General features: G+C 35.1%; 3 protein-coding genes across 6 annotated transcripts; 2 read left to right on the forward strand and 1 right to left on the reverse strand.

Moving 5' to 3' along the window:
• The first annotated feature begins 209 nt into the window (after positions 1 to 209).
• Positions 210 to 5,525, forward strand: LOC114933435 (F-box only protein 9). Of its 4 annotated transcripts, none has more exons than XM_029305995.2 (7): positions 210 to 270; positions 2,235 to 2,450; positions 2,529 to 2,840; positions 2,920 to 3,083; positions 3,149 to 3,340; positions 3,691 to 3,928; positions 4,062 to 5,525. In XM_029305995.2, the coding sequence occupies exons 2-7, from the start codon at positions 2,262 to 2,264 to the stop codon at positions 4,281 to 4,283; spliced, it is 1,317 nt and encodes a 438-aa protein (XP_029161828.1). In that variant the 5' UTR covers positions 210 to 270; positions 2,235 to 2,261; the 3' UTR covers positions 4,284 to 5,525. The 4 variants fall into 4 exon arrangements, with proteins under 4 accessions (XP_029161828.1, XP_029161839.1, XP_029161810.1 ...); XM_029305977.2 differs by lacking the exon at positions 210 to 270 and adding an exon at positions 1,374 to 1,669; XM_029305984.2 differs by lacking the exon at positions 210 to 270 and adding an exon at positions 1,830 to 1,904.
• On the reverse strand, positions 4,465 to 10,177 carry LOC114933332 (progestin and adipoQ receptor family member 4). Its single transcript, XM_029305858.2, has 5 exons — positions 9,694 to 10,177; positions 7,839 to 8,063; positions 7,479 to 7,582; positions 7,267 to 7,404; positions 4,465 to 7,171 (listed from the first exon to the last, which is right to left on the reverse strand). Exons 1-5 carry the CDS (start codon positions 9,896 to 9,898, stop codon positions 6,944 to 6,946), a joined length of 900 nt encoding a protein of 299 aa, XP_029161691.2. The 5' UTR covers positions 9,899 to 10,177; the 3' UTR covers positions 4,465 to 6,943.
• On the forward strand, positions 9,469 to 17,701 carry LOC146723115 (uncharacterized). Its single transcript, XM_085483129.1, has 3 exons — positions 9,469 to 11,901; positions 12,511 to 12,621; positions 17,564 to 17,701. The coding sequence occupies exons 1-3, from the start codon at positions 11,617 to 11,619 to the stop codon at positions 17,699 to 17,701; spliced, it is 534 nt and encodes a 177-aa protein (XP_085339255.1). The 5' UTR covers positions 9,469 to 11,616.
• The last annotated feature ends 3,963 nt before the right edge of the window (positions 17,702 to 21,664 follow it).

The following is a 21,664-nucleotide window of genomic DNA, read 5'->3' on the forward strand; positions in this document are numbered from 1 at the left end:
ATAAGGCTTACAATAACTTTACTCAAAGTATTGTCCATCATTAGAGACCACTTTCTCCCATCTTTCTGGCAGTAATTGAATCCCCCGTCGAAAAAACGATTCATCTTTTGACGCAATCCATGAATCGACCCATTTTTCGGTTTCTTCGAAAGAATGGAAGCGCTGCTCGCTCAAACCATGCGCCATCGACCGAAACAAGTGGTAATTCGAGGGGGCTATGTCCGGTGAATACGGCGGGTGAGGTAGAACTTCCCATTGAAGCGTTTCCAGGTAAGTTTTGACTGGTTTTGCCACATGTGGCCGAGCATTGTCATGTAACAAAATCACTTTGTCGTGTCTCTGCCCGTATAGTGGCCGCTTTTCTTTTAGAGCTTGACTCAAACGCATCATCTGAAGTCGATAGCGAGCTCCCGTGATAGTTTCATTAGGTTTAAGCAGCTCATAATAAATTACGCCCTGCTGATCCCACCAAATGCAGAGTAGAATCTTGGAACCGTGGATATTTGATTTTGGGAACGATGTTGATGCGTGACCGGGCGTACCCCACGATTTTTTACGCTTTGGATTGTCGTAGTAAATCCACTTTTCATCTCCAGTGATGATACGGTGCAGAAAACCTTTTCTTTTATGCCGTTGAAGCAGCAATTCACACATGAGAAAACGTCGTTCAACGTCTCTCGGCTTCAACTCATACGGCACCCAATGTCCTTGCTTTTGGATCATTCCTAACGCTTTTAAACGTTTTGAAACTGTTGACGCATCTACTTGCAATGTTTTCCCGAGCTCTACTAGCGTCTGACATGGATCTTGATCAAGCAATGCCTCCAATTCTTCGTCTTCAAACTTTGTCGGTGCTCCAGAACGTTCTTTATCTTCAAGGTCAAAGTCATTATTTTTAAAGCGCCTAAACCAGTCTCTGCATGTCGTATTCGACAGAGCATTGTCACCATATGTTTCAACGAGAATTCTGTGTGCTTCAGCTGCAGATTTCTTTTGAATAAAGCAGTGCAATAAAATTCCCCGCAAAAACACTTTATTTGGCACAAAAGTAGACATTTTCGCAATAGGTAATTAAACACGTGGTTGACACTGTGGTAAACTGTATCTACTAGAATTTGAGGTTACATATAGTACTACTTAGCTGATGCGTTTCCGTACGAAATTCCATGCACAGAGTGCCGCTACGCCATCTTTTAAGAAACAGCGAGAACTTATTCAAGGACCAATATATTTTCATCTATAACTAAATTCATATTATAGATTTAAATAGACAGATGTTATACATACATATATATATATATATATATATATATATATATATATATACATACGAGATAAACAGCTGGAGACGAAGAAAGGAAAAAGCGAATTTGTAACACGATGTTTTTTTTGATAATTAATTATCAAAAAAATTAGGACATCTAGTAAAATATATAGGGATGAGAGAGAGAACAATATACGTGTGTGTTTACGTTGCATCAGCGAGGTCGAATGATCTTATTGCTCGCGCAACGACCTTCGCCTGCCGCGAAAAACGCGCAGAAAGGCGAGAACCATGGCGGCGGTACTATTGGCGAAATTGTGCTTTCGCTGTGTCGTACGCTTTTCCGACCGAGAGTATATGCGCTGAAGGGAAGAAGCTGACAGAAATTGATCGGCAAGAAAAATGGTACGTGGAAATGCAATCGCTCGTGACTGTCGTTGCTAAATAAACGTGCTATCGAATGCCGAAATGTTTGCTGGCGATCTAACCTCATCCAACTTTTTATCGGCACGCAATATATACGTGTTGTATATCATTTGTATTATTTATAATTGCGTCAGACATGTGCGTTGTCATGTATTCTGCTCTGTAGAATCTAGCATTCGAGTATCTCTGGAGTTTTTAGTGTTATTAATTCTGTGTGGGTCCCTTTAAATCTATTATAATGATAGATCAAAGTTCTCATATGTTTGTGTATATATATTTTTTTAACTAATTACGTTCGAAATATATCATCGTAAAACAAATAATTGAGTGAACACTTGGATTTTTATTATATTATATATATATTTATTTACTTATTTTATTTTATTTTATTTAATACTGTGCTTGATAAACAATCACGTCATGTACCTACAACATTCATATAAACTCAACATTTATATGAAATCTTTACTAAATTTGCATTAATTAATAATACCTCGCCTCACATTTTAGTCACTAAATTATTTCTTGCTTCATGCATTGGCAGAACCACTGCAGTGAATCTAGCAATGACATGGATGAAGGCGATGAGGAGGCGTCTTCTTTGCAAGATGGAACAAACATTGAGGATGCCTTAACGTCTTTCAGGGAACAGTGGCAGCGAGAATTGACAATATCACCCAAGCGTGATGTATCGAAGACATATTCACCAAAACAGCCTAGCATTGAAGTTGCAAATGATGAAGCCTCTATTGAAAGCAGGGTATAATAATTATTGTCTAAATTAATAATTATTTTCTAAAAAAAGGAGTTTTATTATGCATCACATTGTTTATTTTAGGCGAAGAATTTATTTCTCAAAGGTATTGAACATGAACAGAGCAGAAAGTTTTACGAGGCAATCCAGTTTTATAAGCGTGCAGTACAACTGGTTCCTGACATTGAAGTCCGCTTGTACGAATCGACTAAAGCAAAAACAAGAGACAGATTTGATTCCGATGACAACCTTGATACATTAGACAATGATTTCTCAACTAGCAATGACAGCAAAAATCATAACGAAGCTGATGAAAAAGAAACTGACTTGTTTTTGAAATTGTCTAAAATTGTAAATCGCAATCAATGTGTATGTTTTCCGAAATTTGAACAAAGTGTAAGTATTTTATACAGATATATTTTATAAGTTAATTTTTTAGCTATTATAATTGCATGTGAAAATTAATGTGTTTCAGACAACGCATATATGTGCTTTACCAATGGAGATAGTACTCTACATTCTAAGATGGGTTGTGTCTTCTGATCTAGATTTCCGGTCTTTAGAAATGTTTTCAAGAGTATGCCGTGGATTTTACATATCTGCGCGAGATGCAGAAATCTGGCGATTGGCGTGCGTTAGGTAGGCATCAATAAATATTAGCGTTATTGATTAATATAATCGAAACTTGAAATCGCTGTTGATAGAGTATGGGGTATGAATTGTGGTACTTGCGAGCCAAAGTACCAATCATGGAGGGATATGTACTTGCAACGGCCTAGATTAAGATACAACGGATGTTACATTAATAAAACAAGTTATATTCGCGATGGAGAAAATAATTTTCAAGATCGTTTTTATAGACCGTGGCATCTCGTTGAGTATTTCCGGTACCTGAGGTATATAACTGCTTCTCAGTATAATGTTATTGCTTGTATTTGTACTAAGCCTTCTGTGTCTGCAGCTTTATATTACAAAGTGATTTACAAAATCCAAAGTGAGAAATCATATATATTTTTTTCACAAAAAATGGATGAATAATAAATGATTGAAATTTACAACTATATATTAATCTATGAATTTAAAAGAAAAAATTTTTTTTTGATATATTTTGGTAAATTTCGATATATTTGTTAATTGTGTAAATAATTTATATGATTTTTTGCTTTATATTATCTTGGTATCATAAATATGATTGCCAACGTAAGTAAAAGAGCTATAAATTTAAGCTCTTTATCAATGCATTTAGATTTTTTCCTGAAGGAAGAGTTTTAATGTTGACATCAACTGATGAGGCTCAAAATTGCGTAAATTTTTTACGTAACCGCATACCACGCAACACATCAGTTTTGATTGGTCACTATAGATTACATGATAATTATGTTACGCTAGTGTTGAAAAGACAAGAAGCTAAAGGAATTAATTTCGCCTACAGAAGAAAAAAAAGAGAGGCAGTGCATGATAGCGGAGAACAAACGTTCCACATTGTAAGTATTTATTTATTGTAAGTATTTATTAAAATTATTGCAAGTATTTATTAAAACTGAAGCATATATCTGAAATTGAGAGATTTATGTATACAAAGATTATTTCACTATGTTTTGACATGCATGTCTCTAGGAATTCGAGATACAGAATCATCATAGAAGAGTGAATTCACAATTAAAATGGATCAGTTATAGTATTTTCACAAAATATAAAAACGGACAAGAAGCAAAGATTTGTTTGAAGGAACCATCTGTAAGAGAATTCAGAGCTTCGCCAATCGGCGGAAGATATCCACCTCTTAAATTCAGCAGGGTAAAGAGTTACACTCAGGAAAGCGAAGCTCCATTGCAATAATGAGAGCAGCAACAAATAAGTAGTGTGAACCATAAAAGTACAACCTTGAAATATTCTTGCAGAAAAGAAATAGTGAGTTGCAGTAAATAGTATAAACATGCATGAATAAACATGCGAAAATCTAATTTCAATTAAATATATATTGGCACATATTACTGTCAATCATTGATTAGACATAATATATATTTTCGAAGATATTTTATTTCTCTTGTATCGCGTTGTATTCTCTACAACGGTTTCTATTAATACATTATACAACCTGTAAATCACAACTACTTTTTTTAAGTATGTTAGTTATGTCGATAACAACGCATTTTCAATCACATGGAGATGTAAATAAATTATTTATTTATCTAATATATAATTATTTCATAATGAATTGTGTGTACATTTAAGAACCTAAAAAAATATGTAATATTCAAAAATGCAATTATAGGTTTTCTGTTAATACTTCACTAATTATTGCTTATCCTTAGCATAGTTAAATTTGAAAGCGTGTGTTAATTAAAATTATGTATAACAAACTTTGTAAATTATAATTTTGTAAAATTATATATATATATAATAAATTTTTCGAGCAACACATATTACGAATTAAGATTTATAATTTTGTAATCAAAATATAATTATATACATCCACCTGTGGTGTAAAATGCAAGTTATTTATGTTAATTCGACATTGGAAATGCGAAGTATACGTTCGTACTTTGCACTATATTATATTGCTTTTGCTACCAGATAATCTTTTCACAAAGTCGTGAATCTAAAAACTTTGGCTTTATTAAGTTTGTGTCTTGATCAATTATTTTATAATAATCATCTATAAATTGAAATTTATATCTCTACATTCCATTTTTCAAGAATGAAGTAGAAGTCAATTAATGTTTATAGAACAATATTCTCTCTCTCTGGTACGAATGCATAATGAACAATAAATTATACTATACTGGAATTGAACGTTCTCTGATATTTTAAAAGTTTTATTTGCTTGTATATATATATATACATATATATGCAAATTCAACTTTTCATAAAAGGCTGATTTTACAAAAAGCCTGTGATATATATTGTATATTGTAACTGAATGAAAAAATTAAACGTCTAGAAACATGTATATTGTAGAATAACTTTGATAGAGGTATGTCTGCACAATCCAAAAATTTGTAATTTTATTTTACTTTTTTTTTTAAATCTAACACAAATATCTGTCTCTTACTCAAATTCGGCACGAGAGTTCAAAAATTTCATCAAAATATAGTATACAAGATCTACAGTATATCAGGATGTATCCATGGGATAAACTTCAGGGGATGATAGATATAAATCAAGAAAGAATATTAATATTTGTTTACAATTAAATTGCATTAGACTATTTATGTGTTCATGTTTAAACGTATTTTTAAGAATGACAAAAATATTAAGTGTTTTTTTTAATATTTCAAACCTAAACTCTCGTGCATGATATATCTAAGCTAAGTTCGATTGTGCCTTTGGACGCGAGGACGTGCAGACCTCTAGACTCTGGAATTATTGCATCAACAATAAACATATTTCTTATACGTGTTTATATTGCTTTCCAGATATCACCGCTAGTATACTTTCTCTCGCTATGTATTGATAAAGTACATACAATTGACTATTGAAAATTTCTAACTTCTTTTAATAGACTCTCTTATTTGTTCTCAAGGAATCAACTATGTAAAGAATAAGCGAATTGTAAGAGGATGTGACTGATAAATATTTATTTTGCGTAAAATTCATTTCTAATTCTTCGAGTTTTAATCTCTTTTCATTTTTTTCTCTCTTATTTTCTCCTTTTATATATACTATATAAAGATATATTAATTTTAATTTTTTTTTAAATTTTTAGAATATGATTTATAATTTCTCAATAACAATAAAAATACAAATTGAGTTTAAGTACATGAAATCATAAGTACATTAAAATGCTAGCATGGAAAGAAATTTAAAACATGTACAAGTTTGAATTCAAACAGACTTTGAATTCAATTTCGCAAACTATAAATCCACAAAAAGTTTTGACGCAGCATAACGTGTTCTCACTTTTATGACAAAAATAATTTGCATTTTCGGTATAAATGTGTTTGCTTCGTTAAAACTGAAAGATATATGAATATTTTTTTCCAACTATTTTGTCGTTCTACACAGATATTTTAAAATAAATGATTTATCTCTTCAGATAAATTCAATTCAATATAGGCTCACTTCTCTCTCACTCGCATCAAATTCACCAGTTTATTATTTCTCTTAATTTATCTATTGTTTGTAGCGGGGAAACTATATAGATTTCCAATTATGCGACATTCGATATGATAAGTAACCGTATGTACTTTGTACTCATGATTGTACTCAAGCCGTTCTGCGATGATCACATAAATTAAATAATTCTGTATTATTATAAACTCTCTGTCATATATATATATATAATATATATAATATATAATATATTATATATATTATAATTATATAATATATATATAATATTTCTTTAATATTTATAGATTTATCTATTATATTATATATATAGAATTAAGCACACTTTCTGGTCTTCAAGTGTCGAAGCGCTCGACTAATCGCCAGTTGTTATAGGCTCGGTTTATCACAGACTGCAGCAAACCGTCGCGTTTCTCATTTTATAATCACAGTTCTTCGCGATCCGAAGAAGGATAGCTTGCTTTATTGCACGTAGACGGATCGGACATCCAGGCGAGGTCCTTCAAAGTGGCGGTATGCATGGAACACACCGCCAGGGCGACCATTACGTGCATTACATTATGGGAATTTAGCACTAGATCCAATTTGCCGGGAATCCACTTCTCTGGAATGCGAAGAGCGCCGATGGTTGCACCTATCACAGCTACGAGATCCTGCAAATTGCTCTCCGTTATTAATATCGGCTGTAAGTTTGTTTGCCTGACTATCCGCGAGGTGTAAAACTAGATTATAAGAAAAAGACATGAACCTGTAATATTATATGAATAAGAGCGTCGGGTGATCCGCCACCGATGCCGAAACATCTCAATGTCATGACCAACATTCTCATGAGGAAAGGAGGAGCGAAACATAAACGTCTTTCCCATGGTGATCCCGCAGTCATCGCCTATGCGAACGTTTAAAATCGTCATTGTGACACGAAGTGTCAACTAATGTACTGTGTAAGCTAGAAAATATCACCTTTAAAAGTCCCCAAAAACTGAGGGTGCAGTAAATAAAAATGCAGCAATACCAAATGTTATCGGCGAGGCAATGAACCGCGGCTGCCATCATCGGTATAGCTCCTGAAATTAATTATGCATGAAATAGAAAAGTGTCTATCGTTACACTTGAACTGTTTTAGCGAGACGTTCTACGTTTAAGCACATTTAAAATTTAGTCGCGCTTTTTGTTTGAAGAGCCGAATTAAAAGATACAAAGTTTCGGATGAAAAATAAATCTTATCAGATAAATTACACGAACTATATAGTCATATCTGTTTTCTCATTAATTTTTGTCTTCTTTCAGAGAAAGGCTCTCAACTAGAAATGCATCACGCACCGAAACTCTGACATAGCCATATGCCGACCATATCGACTTTTAGCAGTGTTCTGTAGAAGACTTCGTCATAGTTCACGTTCATGAACAAATGATACAGGAAGGATCCCACCCACGGACTGACGGCACCAATCAAGTGACACCAGGACAGAATTCCTACGAGCGTTCCTTTTGTGTTCCATGGAAGTAAATGCGGTACGGTCAGTAACATGTAGAGGATAGCGAATCCTGAAATCACACATTATTGCTCTCACTTGCGTGCTTTTGCATACTATATGTGTATTTTAAAACAAAACTTTTGATATTATTTAAAAATGTGCTATGTGTGCAATTTACTTTCACAAATGTTTGACAGAGAGTAATCATATTACTTAAAAATGTTTATTAATACTAAAGAAAGCGAGAGAAAATTTCCATTAAATCTGAATTATGTAATATATGTATATAAGAATAAGCTTTCTAATCTTTAAATTACATTATTGTTTTCACCATCAGTGATTATTAAAATTGACAATACAGTGTCATCAATAATAATGAAAAATCGAGTAATAACTAAAAAAAAAAAAATTTAAACGTTCACGAAAATATTTAATTTTCTTAAAAAATAAACTTTTAACGGTCTATATTAACGAGCCTTTCCATGAACAGTGGGAAGCTCTGACCTACTAAGATTTTATTTCACGCACATGTGCGCTGGTCGATACGTGAGATTTATATACAGGTTGGTCCACTAGAGAAACACAGAACACGGGGATAACTTTCCGAAGATACAAAAGAATTTGGCGTAACAACTCGTAGCATTTGAAGAGGCCCCACAAAGGGATTTTCTCTCTGCTCTCTCTATAAAAGGAAATTTCGGATTCACTCTCTCGTGTCCGCGCTATATATTGCGGTCTACTTTATACATGAACGAGCATGAATGTCGCACGAGGGACAATCGCGTTGCCTTTTTCTCGAACTTTGTCTCATGTAACGTATAAAAATCGTGATAAATCATTTATTAACTCGCGCTCTTGTTAGAAATTTATCAATGAAGGATCAGCTTTGGCGGGAATATTATATGGTTTTGTTCTCATCGATCGCGTCCGTTACCCTGCAATGCGTCTTCGTTGAACGCGATGTTTTCACGGAAGTTTGGCCTTGATAGCTCCACCTTGACTTTAAAGCTCTTAAGGGATCCAATCCACTTTTCTCGTTTAATGCAGTTACGAGGATGGCAAATCTCGTCAATGATATAACGTGATGCTCTACGTTATTACTTTTTATGGAAAATAAATTCTACACGAAGAATAATAATAGCTTTATCTTGCGCGATCAAATTCATTTACTGATTGATTGATTTTCACTTTATAATATATAATATATTGGCAACATTTATCAAGGCTCCACACTGCTTGCTTATGATAATTTTTCTATTACCTTTAGGCTTTGATACCTTCTCAAAATATTTTTAATGCACAGATAACACTATTTTAAGATAAAAATTGTATTACAAATATGAAATGATGAATTTTTACCTATCTATATATTCTAATATTCAAGATACTAAATTAATTATATTAATCTAGAATTAATTCAACATGTCAAAAGATAAAAATATTGTATGAATGCTCCAAGATTTGTTATATTATAATTATAGTAATTAATCAAAGGTCAGATTTGTTAGAAATCCGTATCTTTGGTATGCAGTATCTGATAAATCAATCGCGCATGAGATCTGGGAGGAGGTATCGAAACCCTAGAGGACGAAACCATAATGCAAAATAAAAATCAAAATCAAAAGGCAATAAAGAATAGACTCTAAACGAATTTAATCCAACGTTCGTTGCAGAACTCGAGCACAAAAGGCATCTCTCACCGTGCGTCAGGATGTTAACGGTCTCATTGTGGATGTAGAAGAGGCTACCGAGGCATTGGCGGATGGTCATGAGCGGCCTGTAGCCGGTGTGGATGTGCGGATTGAATTGGAGATGACGGGGCATGTCGCTCCATCGTCGCAGCAGCAGGATCTTGGCAGCCGGAGTTTCCTCCTGATGCACGACGGCCTCGATGCCGCCGTGCATGCTCGCCCCGTCGTCGTCCTGCTGACGCTGCGCCTCGTCCGTATCGGTGTCCTGGTGCGGCGGGGCCGGCACCGCATGGCGCGGTTGCTCGTCGGCCCGAAACGGCGTCGTGCAACGCGCGAGGATCCAAGAGCGTCCCCGAGGAGAGAAGAGGATATCGTTCGCCCAGCGAGGACGGCGGCGAGACGCGATGTACGCGACGAGGTACGAGGTCGCCTCCGAGGTGCGCGCCGAGGCCCGAGCTCCCTACGGCGGCGACGTCGTCACTGCATCGCGGCGCCATCCCCCGCTTGCGCGCCACCCGGCAGCAGCCGTCATCCGCACGCGATTCGGCCTCTCTGACGGTCCCGTCGTCACGGCAACCCTCATCGATCCCATCATCACTCCGCCCGAAGCTACGAAGGCATATCGCTCTCTATCGTATAAGATCTCGCGCTGTCGCGGATGTTTGCGACACTCGGGATTCTCTCATTAATTATGTATCGCAATTTTAGACACGCGAGCGGAGAGAGTTGGATGTGCTTCGAGATCATCTCATTGCCACCCCTTTCCCCTAAGTTCGTTGCGCGATATTGATTTTCCCGTCTATCGTTCTAGTCTAGAACAATTAAAGCGTTAAATTAAACGATACGATACGATATATATATATATATATAAATTGAAAAATTAGTATTTTTCTTTTGGAGAGATTTGTTTTACTCGATGACATAATTTTATTTTAAACACAATCGGTTATAATTACAGTTAGCGTATAGAAACAATGAAGATATTAATAAAAATTGGGGCATCGATGTAATTGCGTCTCAACTAAACTGGAATTTTAAATAGAGACTCATCGAAAATAAATCTCTCCTGAACGTTCTATAGATTCTCCACGCGTGACCTATCGACACAATTTCGGGGTTGGATGTTTTTCATCTAATACACGTTATACCGAATGCCATCCCCTCCGCTTGCGTTATACATTATGCAAGTTATACATACTATTTCAAGAGCTTTTCATCGACAAATCGAGTATCGTTACGTGCTCGCGCAGTTGAATCACATTAAGGGCAATCGTGCATTATTTTAATAATCGAATACAGAAACAAATCATAAAAATACACGTGTGACACATGGCTTTAATATATTTATCGATATAATGCAATCGATCGAATCTGTTAGAATAAAATGACTGCGCGAGATGGGTTGAGTGTAGCTTGTTTTCGCATTATATAACGCGTCATATTAACAAATGTCAGTCATTCAAAATCCTAAAGAACAACGGTGACACACGACCTAGACCTTTCTTCTCGTCGGCGACCTTTCGGAGCCTTCGCGGAGTCGAGCTCCCGTCGCTGCCGTCAAGGACAGTTTTGGTCCACAGATCTCTTTTAATCTGTAAGCTCGCGTAATCTTTCGATCGTAAAGCGAGATCGAGCAGAGTCGAATTTTTTCTTCCAACTTTCAATCTCAATTTTCTCACGTTTATAAATTCTAGAAGAGAGAAAGATAGCTCCAATTTATATCGAAAGCTCCCACAGGCGAGCAGAGTTTCTCGCTCCTTTTGGATTTTAATTTTCAGTGACAATACACTGATTCTCCATTTAAGAGAGAATAAATTAAAGCTCGATCTAAACTAGAAGAAGAATTTCGTCTCGGGTATGCGACAGTATGCGTATAATGAACTCTCTCTCTGATGTAAATCACATTTTAGGATCTGAGACGGCTAGTGTACGATGGACACCAAAATCCCCGACAGACCATCCGTCGACCTTCATCCGACATCGAAACGTCCGCATGCTGCGTTCGGGGTGAACTCCACCGTGACAGCGCAGGCGCCGGACGACAAGGTCCACTTCCTACAGCGGCTACTTCTGGTGAGTGTCGCGCGCGCGATTAAGATGTGTGCAAGTACCGCGTTGCGTTCCCTCCTCAGATTGTCCCCGAGGGGTGTCCGCGGTTTGGCTCGCGGCTACTCGATAGGTTTGGATAATTATGATCGACTGTGTCGCGCCATGCAGGTAGTCACCCCTTCCGGGTCCGCGCGATCCGGGTCATTTGGGTCATTTGTTCCAAGGGTCTTCAGGGTCTAACTCGAGTTTCCTTCATCTCGCGCGAAACTGTCAAGTGAAGAGCGAGAGCGGGTTAATCGAGGGCTCGATTCATTCACATTTTTCATGCAATTCAGCCGCGGTCCTCGTGCATTCGCGAGTTCGCCATCGGCGCAAGTCCATGCGAGTCACGTGGTTTCATGCGCGAGATGATCGAGCTCTTGCATTTGTATTATCGACGTTCTGTCGACCGAGGGAAGATTAATTCTATCGTAATTGCGCGTTTATTTTACACAAGTTGCGAAACATTTGCATTAAACGCGTACTGTGCATCTACATATTATACGCGGATGTAATCTAATCAAGAGTATTTAAGCTATATAAATATTGTATATAAATTGAACATCCAATATATTTTTAAATACAATTTACTTACTCTCTTTTAATAGATAATCGCCATGACAACGCGAACAAATTAATTTAGCTTGAAGTGATATAAGTGTTCTCCATTTATCGCGAAATAAATTTTAATTGCAATCGAAATATCCATGAATTTAACATGATTTGATTTTATTGCAGCACACCTGCAGGGAATTATGGACGATTCCGGAAGGTGCGATAGCGACGACGACGGCAAATTACTTCTCCCATAACCGGTCAAAATATATCTCGTTTGGTGTAGTAACTCAGGTAATGTAATATTTTAAACAATTTTCGAGATTTTTTAAATTAAAGTAGTAACGCTATAAAAGAAAAATGCGTTTGAGTATAAAAAATAATTTTTTTGAGCGAAATATTCTCAAATCTTTCCCTCTTTTTCCATTCTCCTATATTATTTCATCATCATTTAAGCAAAAACAGATGTTTATTAATTATCTTAGTAATTTTAATTTAAATCAATACATATTACAAAAATTGCGCGACGACGACCAATGTAATTTATTCTTTTCTTTTATTATTAGATTTACATGCACATGTTTTCTATGTATTTTTCGAAATTACAATAGGAAAGGATTTCTGTTATAGTTACTATCTGATTTTCTATATTATATTTATTATTTTTCTAGTATTTCAATTACGTGATTACAGTGTGAAAAAGCAAATTAGAAGCACGATCACGCAAATGTAAAACAATGGAAAAGCAATGCAAAAGAGTGATAAATAATAGAGAATTCAAATAGATAATAAATATTTCATTATAAGACACACATAACTAACACGATCTCAGATTAAAATGTTTAAGAAAATTGGGTTCGATTTTTCATTATTTCATATTACAGTAAAGTAATTAATTTAAAAAAACAAAAAAATTACAATCATCAATTACAATAAATTAAATTATAATCCAATTTTTATAAATGCTCCATATCATTATTATGCGTTTAATTAGAGGAATATTCTGTCTGTGCATATTTTTTCAATATATCTAATCTTACACAATAATTCATGATATACATTGGTCGTTGCTGACTAATATGTTGGAAATTGATAACAATACGACCCTCTCGTGTTATATCAACACTCGTGGTGTGGTGCCACCTAACGTATGTGGGCCACTTTGTCAGTCATCATTCTGACTGCAATGTTTCGTGTGCGTGTCATGAAATATCGCATGTTTTTATATTCATTTCGAAAAATATTGGCCAGCCGCAACGTTCCTATTGCTAGCATCAATTATGTTTTGGCGTTTAATAGAACATGTGTTGAAGGAAGGCGTTGCATGGATAGCTAAGAAATGCATTTGGAAACAGGTACACCAGATCTTTACAATTGATATAAAATGATTTAGTTGCGTGCAACACGCATTGTTTTATTATTATTTACAGAAATTGTTCCGCGCGAGAATATAAAAATCAATTTTTTTAAATTGAACGAACCGTGTATATTTCTATAAATGAATCTAACGCGTGTATTTTCACAAATTTTATTCACTTTTTAAATTTTCAAGTATTTCTTCGTCTCCTAATCACATTTTTATCATCGTTAACTATATAATTCATTATCTGTAACAGACAAGACAAATATATATATATGTTATATAAGCCTTTGAATTAAATGAAATACATATACTTTTTATCGTCTGTTTCATGGATTTGAAATTTTTCAAATAATTATCAAAAAGTTTGAAATGTAGCTTATCTACATTTATGTAGAAATAGCAGTGTAAAAAAGTATATATAAAAATTGCATTTATATTTGTCATTAATAATACTTATATAGAGATCAGTATAATAATACTATATATACTCGATAACATATGTGTCACTCTGCATTAAAATATATATAATCTATTAATTATTAATATAAAATATATAGGATTACATATAGATTTTCTTTATATAGGTTGAAATTTTCCTAGTATTGTGAAGTACTACATTAAGTTCGTATACACTCGTCTTGTTTCGTGCATTATCGGTCATTCCTAGGAGCGGCTCATTTGCATGAACGACTAAAGCGTTACTGAATAATAAGAGAGCAATAAATTAATAAATTACGAGGAAAAATTAAAAATTATTATCATACTTTATTATTGATAAATTTAATTATACTAATATATTTTATTTATTTTTATATTTATTTCTATTAAATTCATAATTTATATTAATTATCTATATTTCTATATTTCTCGCTAAATTCTATAACAACAAATTTAATTTAAATAATCTATTTAATTTAAATTATATTAATATATATTTCGATATGCATTTAATGTATTTTGTGCTTTTCATAAACAACATTTTTTCAATACGTTTTAATTTTCCTAGTCAAAATAATTTGTAGAAAGTATCGCGGTATAATTTTCACTGAATTTTGGTTTGATTTGCGCACTACTGTACACAAGAGCCCGTAACGGGCCCCGCGTAGCCACGTCCCTGGCTCGTCGACGGCCGCTGAGCGGCGAGTAGAGCCGAGCGGAGCCGAGTAGAACCGAGCGGAGCCGAGCGGAGCCGAAGCGGCCTCGAGCCAATCGCATTGATCCAAAGTCCCACGTCGGTGTCGCGCATACTATACTGTTACTGTTGTACGTCGCGTACAGTCGTGCTCTCGGGCATTTTGGTGGGTTCAATTTGGGACCAAGCGAACCTATTCTGCCACTACGACGTAAGTCCACCATGTTAATTAGCATCAGCTCGATGCACAAACGTGGATAGCAAATCCAAATATTCGGGCTAGGATCTGTGCGTGGATCGTTGCTGTGCATTCGTTTCCTTCAATTTGCTGCACCTCTGTAATTCCAAGATGGCCGCCGAAAGGCCCCTTATGGTGAATCTTCCGCGGTCTCGCACACGCAGATTCCCCGCACGCTTCCTTCCGCTTCGCTCGATCGTCGAGAAGGGCCGGTCGGAATCGACCGGGACTCGTCCCTTATTCGGGTCTCTCTCTTCGACGGCGCACCGAGCCGTTCCTCGTGGAACGTCGACGTGCCGCCGTCATCGATCCCCTAGACTACGAGGCGACATTCACGCCGCAGCGCTAACCCAATTTCACGCCACACTGCCGATCATACATCATCCCGAGCATCGTGTCATCACCTCGTCACGCGCGTCTCTTCCGTTCGCGGCCACCCAAGCATTTTGGCGGGAAGAGCGTCTGAAATCGGGAATAACGTGGAACGTGCGTCTCTATTTAGATTTTGGAGCGAGAAACAGAGAGAGAGAGAGAAAGAAACGTCGCACATCTTTAAAAAAGTATCCGCGTAGTAGACGTTTTCCTTCTTTTTTCCCTCTCTCTTTCTCTTCCCCCTCCTCTCCCCTTCCTTCCCTCGCGAAGCGAAGAGTGGGCTGTAATCTGTACGGTGGTGTCCATGACGCTTTCACGAATGCGACTGCCCACGTTTTGCAGAATTTTAAGAGCCGATGTCCACGTCGTTGTCGAAAAACAGTGTCGTACCGCAAGCATCATCACGCTCCTGGATATCGTCCGTCTTCGATTTCATTTGGGATCAAGTCAATCAAGTGAGCCTGTTTCGCCTCCCGAACGTAAGTACACGCTCGTCGTATATGGGCGATAAGGAAGGGAAGGAAGAAAGAGCTTCCGGTTCTTGTGGGATCCTTCGACACCTCCTTTTACTTCCTGTAAATAGTCTGTTCGATTCGTCTATTCGCGAAAATCGCGTTGCCGTTTACCCGCGCACTCGTCGATTTATCGAGTAACCTTCATCTTGTCGCACCTCATAACTCGTAAACTGCAATCGCATGATACTTATACGCTCGGTTACATCGACAGTGTGGTTTTTAATATTGAAAAATTTTTTTTTTTATATTTTTAAATATTTTTTTTACACCAAGAGAATTTTCTCTTAGAATTTACTCCGAAAATCATGGTAATCGTGGAACAATATGGCATTGGAAGAATTTTATATAAGACTTTCTCTGATTATTTAATATTTATTTATTACAAAAAATATTAATGCATAGTCAAATTAATCGAACATATTTATTTTATATCTTATTGTTGTAGATATTAATTTATTTCTTATTTAGAGAAACTTATTAAATTCTAAAAAATTCTCTCTGTGTAGATTTTAATGAAATACTGTATTAATATATTATATATTGTATTATGTATGTCTATCTTATAATATTAATATGCGATTATTCCTTCAACATATTTAAAAATTTGTAACAGAATGCTTGAAAAAAAAAGGAATTATGCTTTTTATACAGAGATTTATACAATAATCATTTATTTCTTTATCTTAATTGTCTTTATATGCTTTTATACGTATCTTTTTTATTGTCACTTTATTTCCAATAAAAAATAATCGCGTATTAAGTATTAAAACTGACATATACAATAATATAATAGCAGGGAAATTGAACGGAGCAAGAAATCTGAATCAATCATGATTAATGTGCTTTCAGCAATGTTGTATATATTCTCTATAAATTGAATTGCACTCTATATATGAATTAATCCATTTTGTTCAAAGATTCTTGTTCATTCTCTTTCTAAATTTATATTTTCTATCTTTATAATACGCGTAGATAGAGGTCAATTGAATATATTAGTGTGATTGATATAAATTGGAGCAAATATTTCTCAGAATACATGAATGAATGAGATATCGATCCTTTCGCTTCCACGGTTTTCTTCTTTTTTTTTTAAATATTGCTTGCACTTGAAATGAAACAAATATAGAAGAAACTCCAAGATGATATAGAAAGCACTATAGAAACGAATACAATAAAACTTGCAACAAGCGGTAGCATTATATCTTGCTTATGCTAGATATATTCTTCCTATCCTTGTCTAGCTTGTGCACATTTGATCTCTCCTTTCATCTTGGTTTTGTTACATCGTGGGACCTCGATGTAAAGCAGGTAGAAAAAATTTCGTCGGGTTTACTCGACGTTTAAACTATCTATCTATCCAACTCTCTAAAATAACATCGTTCATTATATAATGATGAAAATATGCCTATATCCCCTGTAAAGAATTTAATATTCTTATTCTTCTACACAATTAGAGCTTTTTTGAATAAAATAGATTAATTTTTAATATTGAATGTGTACAGACTGTCGAAAAAATCTTAATAAACAAATGCTAAATATTTATAAAAAATCTATAACATCAAAATGCTTGCTGTATTTATTCAAGTTTATAAACAAAAACATCTTGTTTGTTGCAGATGCCGCGAAGCAGGAGGCGTCATCGCTCTCGTAGCCATTCGAGAACACGTTCACACTCTGTGGGTTCCCCGCAGTATGAGCATAAACGCAGACGTATCGATTATGAGAGTCCACAGAGCAAAGGAACCTATAGGTAAGTTGCTACATTAGTCTTCGAAAGTATATCCCGAGCGTACATTCTTCGACAATGCATAAACGATGCGATATATTTTTGTTCAAGAGAAAGGTAATCCAAAAAATTTACAAACTCGCTTCCAAAATTATTTCTTCATATTACTAAACTCTAATATCAAAGAAATATATTTATTATATATTTATTAGAAATATATTTAATAATATAATATAAACTATAATAAATATATTTTTATTTTTATTTTTGCCGTTAGTCTTATTTTTTGTGAGAATCAAATTAATAATAAATAAAATAGTTTCGGTAAAAAATAAATTAATTAAAGCATCTTCTATAATCTAAGAAAAATTCATACTAAATCCATATACAATGATGTGTAAGAAGAGGAGTAATGTTCCTTTATAACGATTTTTTTAAAAGATATTTTCATAGAATGCGTGTACCCCTCTCTTGCTCCCCGTCGTGTATTGTCAAAGAAAGAAAGTTGCAAGAAAAAGGGGGAGAATGCACGAGAGAGGGAACCAGTAGCTGCAACCAGGCCAGAGCAGCGCGAACGATCTCTCCCTCTCCGGTTCCCACGTTGTTCTAACCGGCAATAGAGCTTCTCCATGAGGTCTTGATGGCTATCAGTTGTGGTCCGTACGTTCGAGCTTCAACAAGTCCAACAGACCGGTCCTTGTTATTTAGAACAGTTCGCGGAGATCTGTACGTGAGTGCCGATGCGAGTTCGTCGGCGATTTCTGAAAAATCAGCCCGCTTCATTTACGTTGAGATAAGAGATCCTGCGTCACTTCGGAGTGTAGATATTTCTAATTACAATTGTGCTAAAATTTTCTTGTCTTGGGAGATAATAGCGACTTTTTCCACAAACACTGAATCAATATTTGCAGCGCTTTAAATTGTTTTTCTTGTTGCACTATTCTCCTCGCGAAAGATTTTTGCATTATCTACTCAATATAACGGGGAAAAATCTCGTCAAAAATATCACAGATGTCTGCTTCCGTTACGCAAAGTTACTTTGCAATGAATCACTCTATGAAACATTTATTTATAGTATTGTAATCTGTTTCTCCGCGTTTTACTTAAGCGAACTTTATTATTGTGGATAATATGAATTTGTGAATTATGTGAGGGACGGAAAAAGGAAGCGAAAATATTCCAAATAATATTAGTTTTCAATCGGAATTCTCCGTCTGTGTCTGCTATTGCAAAAAGAATTGCAACGGTGCATATTGATGACATCACGAACATTAAAGTCTAACGAAACAGTAGCCATATATTGTGCAGATAAGATAAGAGTTTTACATGCGGTTTTTTTTTTCAAAGTAATATTTTCGCCTATATCTACCTGTTTTTTCTCACAGGCAACTCGGTTGTGAAAATTGACACCAATTAGACTCTCTTAGAATATATTCGCTTCGTGGTTCATTAATTATGCATCTTGCGAGTATGCGGGCAGGAATTAATTAAATATTAACCGATTAATTAAAAGGCTTTTTAGACTTCTCTCAATTTAATAGGACCGCTGCTTAATGAACGAGTAGGAGCAATTTCTTCTTGCATTACTTCCTGATCTTCTAGGTCAATGACTGATCGCGATATCGAAACAAGATCTTAAATACATATATGAAATTATCATTCGTCTCGCATCATAATATAATAATAGCAATTCATTGTCCGCGCGAATTCGCTTCCTGCTAAAATTAAAGGCGCCGTCAATCATGTGGAATCGATGGAGGAGATCAATGACGTGTTCGTGACTTCAATGCTGAACACAATAATTCGCTTTTGGATCTGTTTAGTTAGACGATGTAACAAATCCTTTGTAGTGTAGCTGACTTGCAGAGAGTTTTAAAATTAGACAATCACAGTTGCGTCATGATGATATGTAGTAATAGTATATTGTGATTATATTTTGTCGCGAGAATAGTTGAGGTTAAAGGCAACGTAAAGGATGATTCGTTCCAAGCCATCTTTTCTTCCAAGCACGCTTAAAATAATCGGTATAATTTCGCTGGTGAGTGAGATCTCGTGTAAATTGGCGAATGAGCGAATAAATTCTAAGAATTATTCAAATCTTTAATTCTTGTTGAAATTGTTCAGTCTTTTCGTGCTTCGAGATTTCTTTAAAAAAGATGTCTCCGATTGAAGTTTCTTATGCTAATTGTGCCAATTATTGAACGCAGATTGTACGCTGATGTGCATCTGTTTGTGCAACGGTAAACGGTAATTGACGAAGGTTTCTTCATGCTCGGTAAACTGCTCGAAGAAAGTCCATTACGATGAAGTCTCGCACGCGAATTTCCCATCGATGAAAATCATGGTTAGAGATGGCCTTCGGGGCTAACAAGTAATCGAAATACGTGCATCTGCTCCGCGCGGAGAAAATTGCATTTCTGTATGAAACAGAGATTCTGTTAAAAAATCATGGAACCGTTATTTTACAACGCGATTGGTGAACGGAAACTTGCGCTAGAAAAGTTTAAAATCGCTTCACAGTTGAAAAAATTTGTGTAAAAGTTCAAGATAGATGCACATTGTAATTTTACATCTTTTTCAGTTGTTTTAATAATTTAACATTCAAGTTTAATTAATAGCAATATGTAAAATTAACACACGAATGTATTAAATATTTAACACAAAAATTTTAACGAGAACCGCTTTTAACAAAAAAAAAGACCCAAATTTTTCTACTATGTTCTATCATTTACGATTAAAAGAAAAACAATTTCAATTCCTCTCCGAAAATATTTCGCTGCTCGTTTTTTTCGTTCGCAGATTTGTTTAGAGAGAAAACTGATCGTGCTTGAAAATTGGCCAATATCCAAGCTTCGAGAGATCGATGAATCGTTCTCTATTTAATACAATCGCTTTTTGTAGTTAATATTTCGTAATCCCGTGACTTCTCGCTAAGATGTATTATTATCGTAAGAGAGTATAAACGAGCTATTCATCAGCTACGATTTCTTCCGCCGAGATCTCGCTCGTCCTGAGGTCACGCAAGCTTCGACGAGGTCAAGGTGGAGTCTCTCGAGCAGTTCGATATAATTGAAATCGTCATCACATGCAAACGAAAGAAAGGAGGAGAACAGAAGAGTTACGAGTTGACCTTCTCGTGACTCTCACCTTTCAAATTGTTCTTCTTTGCTGCATCAGCTGAGAAGCTTCTCTTTAGAAAATCCAGTTTCCTTCGATTAAACTAGTTTCTTACACTTTACGTAGTGAAAGTGTTTTTTACATCAGGTTTTTCGCGCTTGAAGGCGATAATTACAGATTGCGATACTGTTGTGCATAAAATTCGCATAGATTTCCATCGTTACAATTAGTATAATTACGCCTTTAACTTTCTAACCGCATTACGACAAAACGAAGCATATTACAGATTTTTATGGGGAAATTATTATATATATAAAGATGTGTAATACAAAGCATTTATAAATATACATTTGCTTCTGCTTAGTAAAATATACAAAAAGTTAGAGTAGAATAAAATTTGAGATACAGAAAAAGCAACGTGGTTATATATAAGTATAGATAAAGAAGCACATTTTTAGACAATTTATGGGTACGTAATAATACAAATTTTATTTTAAATAAGAATTTGTTAAAGAAAAAATATTAATTATATTAAATAAGACATTATTTCCACGAGTGAAGCTCTGATATATATTATCTTATATATTACTTTTTTTCTTTATCTATATTCTTAATTATGAATACTTTGAAGTATTTGTAACATAATATTATCGAGCTGATAACGGGCCTATTTAAAACAGCAAAGTGTCTGTCGGTGATGCTATTATCTAAATGGGATCCGGGAAGATTGAACTGTGATAAACACGTATAATGAATATAATTAACTTTATTATTCATTAATTCGTTTGATAAATCGACAATTTTTCTATAAATTTTTAAATAATTAAAGCAATTATTTCTTTAAAACCGAGCATCACGAATCTCCTTAATTGCA

This window comes from Nylanderia fulva, unplaced genomic scaffold (assembly GCF_048542155.1).
Source record: "Nylanderia fulva isolate GAGA-0341 unplaced genomic scaffold, ASM4854215v1 Scaffold23, whole genome shotgun sequence".
Lineage (NCBI taxonomy): Eukaryota > Metazoa > Arthropoda > Insecta > Hymenoptera > Formicidae > Nylanderia > Nylanderia fulva.

Excerpts from the sequence above, each read along its gene's own strand:
- LOC146723115 (XM_085483129.1), top strand. The coding sequence starts at position 11,617 with ATGGACACCAAAATCCCCGACAGACCATCCGTCGACCTTCATCCGACA. Across the intron at positions 11,902-12,510 it reads GACTGTGTCGCGCCATGCAG|CACACCTGCAGGGAATTATG; the intron begins GTAGTCACCCCT and ends ATTTTATTGCAG. Across the intron at positions 12,622-17,563 it reads CGTTTGGTGTAGTAACTCAG|ATGCCGCGAAGCAGGAGGCG; the intron begins GTAATGTAATAT and ends TGTTTGTTGCAG.
- LOC114933332 (XM_029305858.2), bottom strand. The coding sequence starts at position 9,898 with ATGCACGGCGGCATCGAGGCCGTCGTGCATCAGGAGGAAACTCCGGCT. Across the intron at positions 7,583-7,838 it reads ATGGCTATGTCAGAGTTTCG|GAGCTATACCGATGATGGCA; the intron begins GTGCGTGATGCA and ends AATTAATTTCAG. Across the intron at positions 7,405-7,478 it reads GTTTTTGGGGACTTTTAAAG|GCGATGACTGCGGGATCACC; the intron begins GTGATATTTTCT and ends ACGTTCGCATAG.
- LOC114933435 (XM_029305977.2), top strand. Across the intron at positions 2,451-2,528 it reads AAGCCTCTATTGAAAGCAGG|GCGAAGAATTTATTTCTCAA; the intron begins GTATAATAATTA and ends TGTTTATTTTAG. Across the intron at positions 3,084-3,148 it reads TGGCGATTGGCGTGCGTTAG|AGTATGGGGTATGAATTGTG; the intron begins GTAGGCATCAAT and ends CGCTGTTGATAG.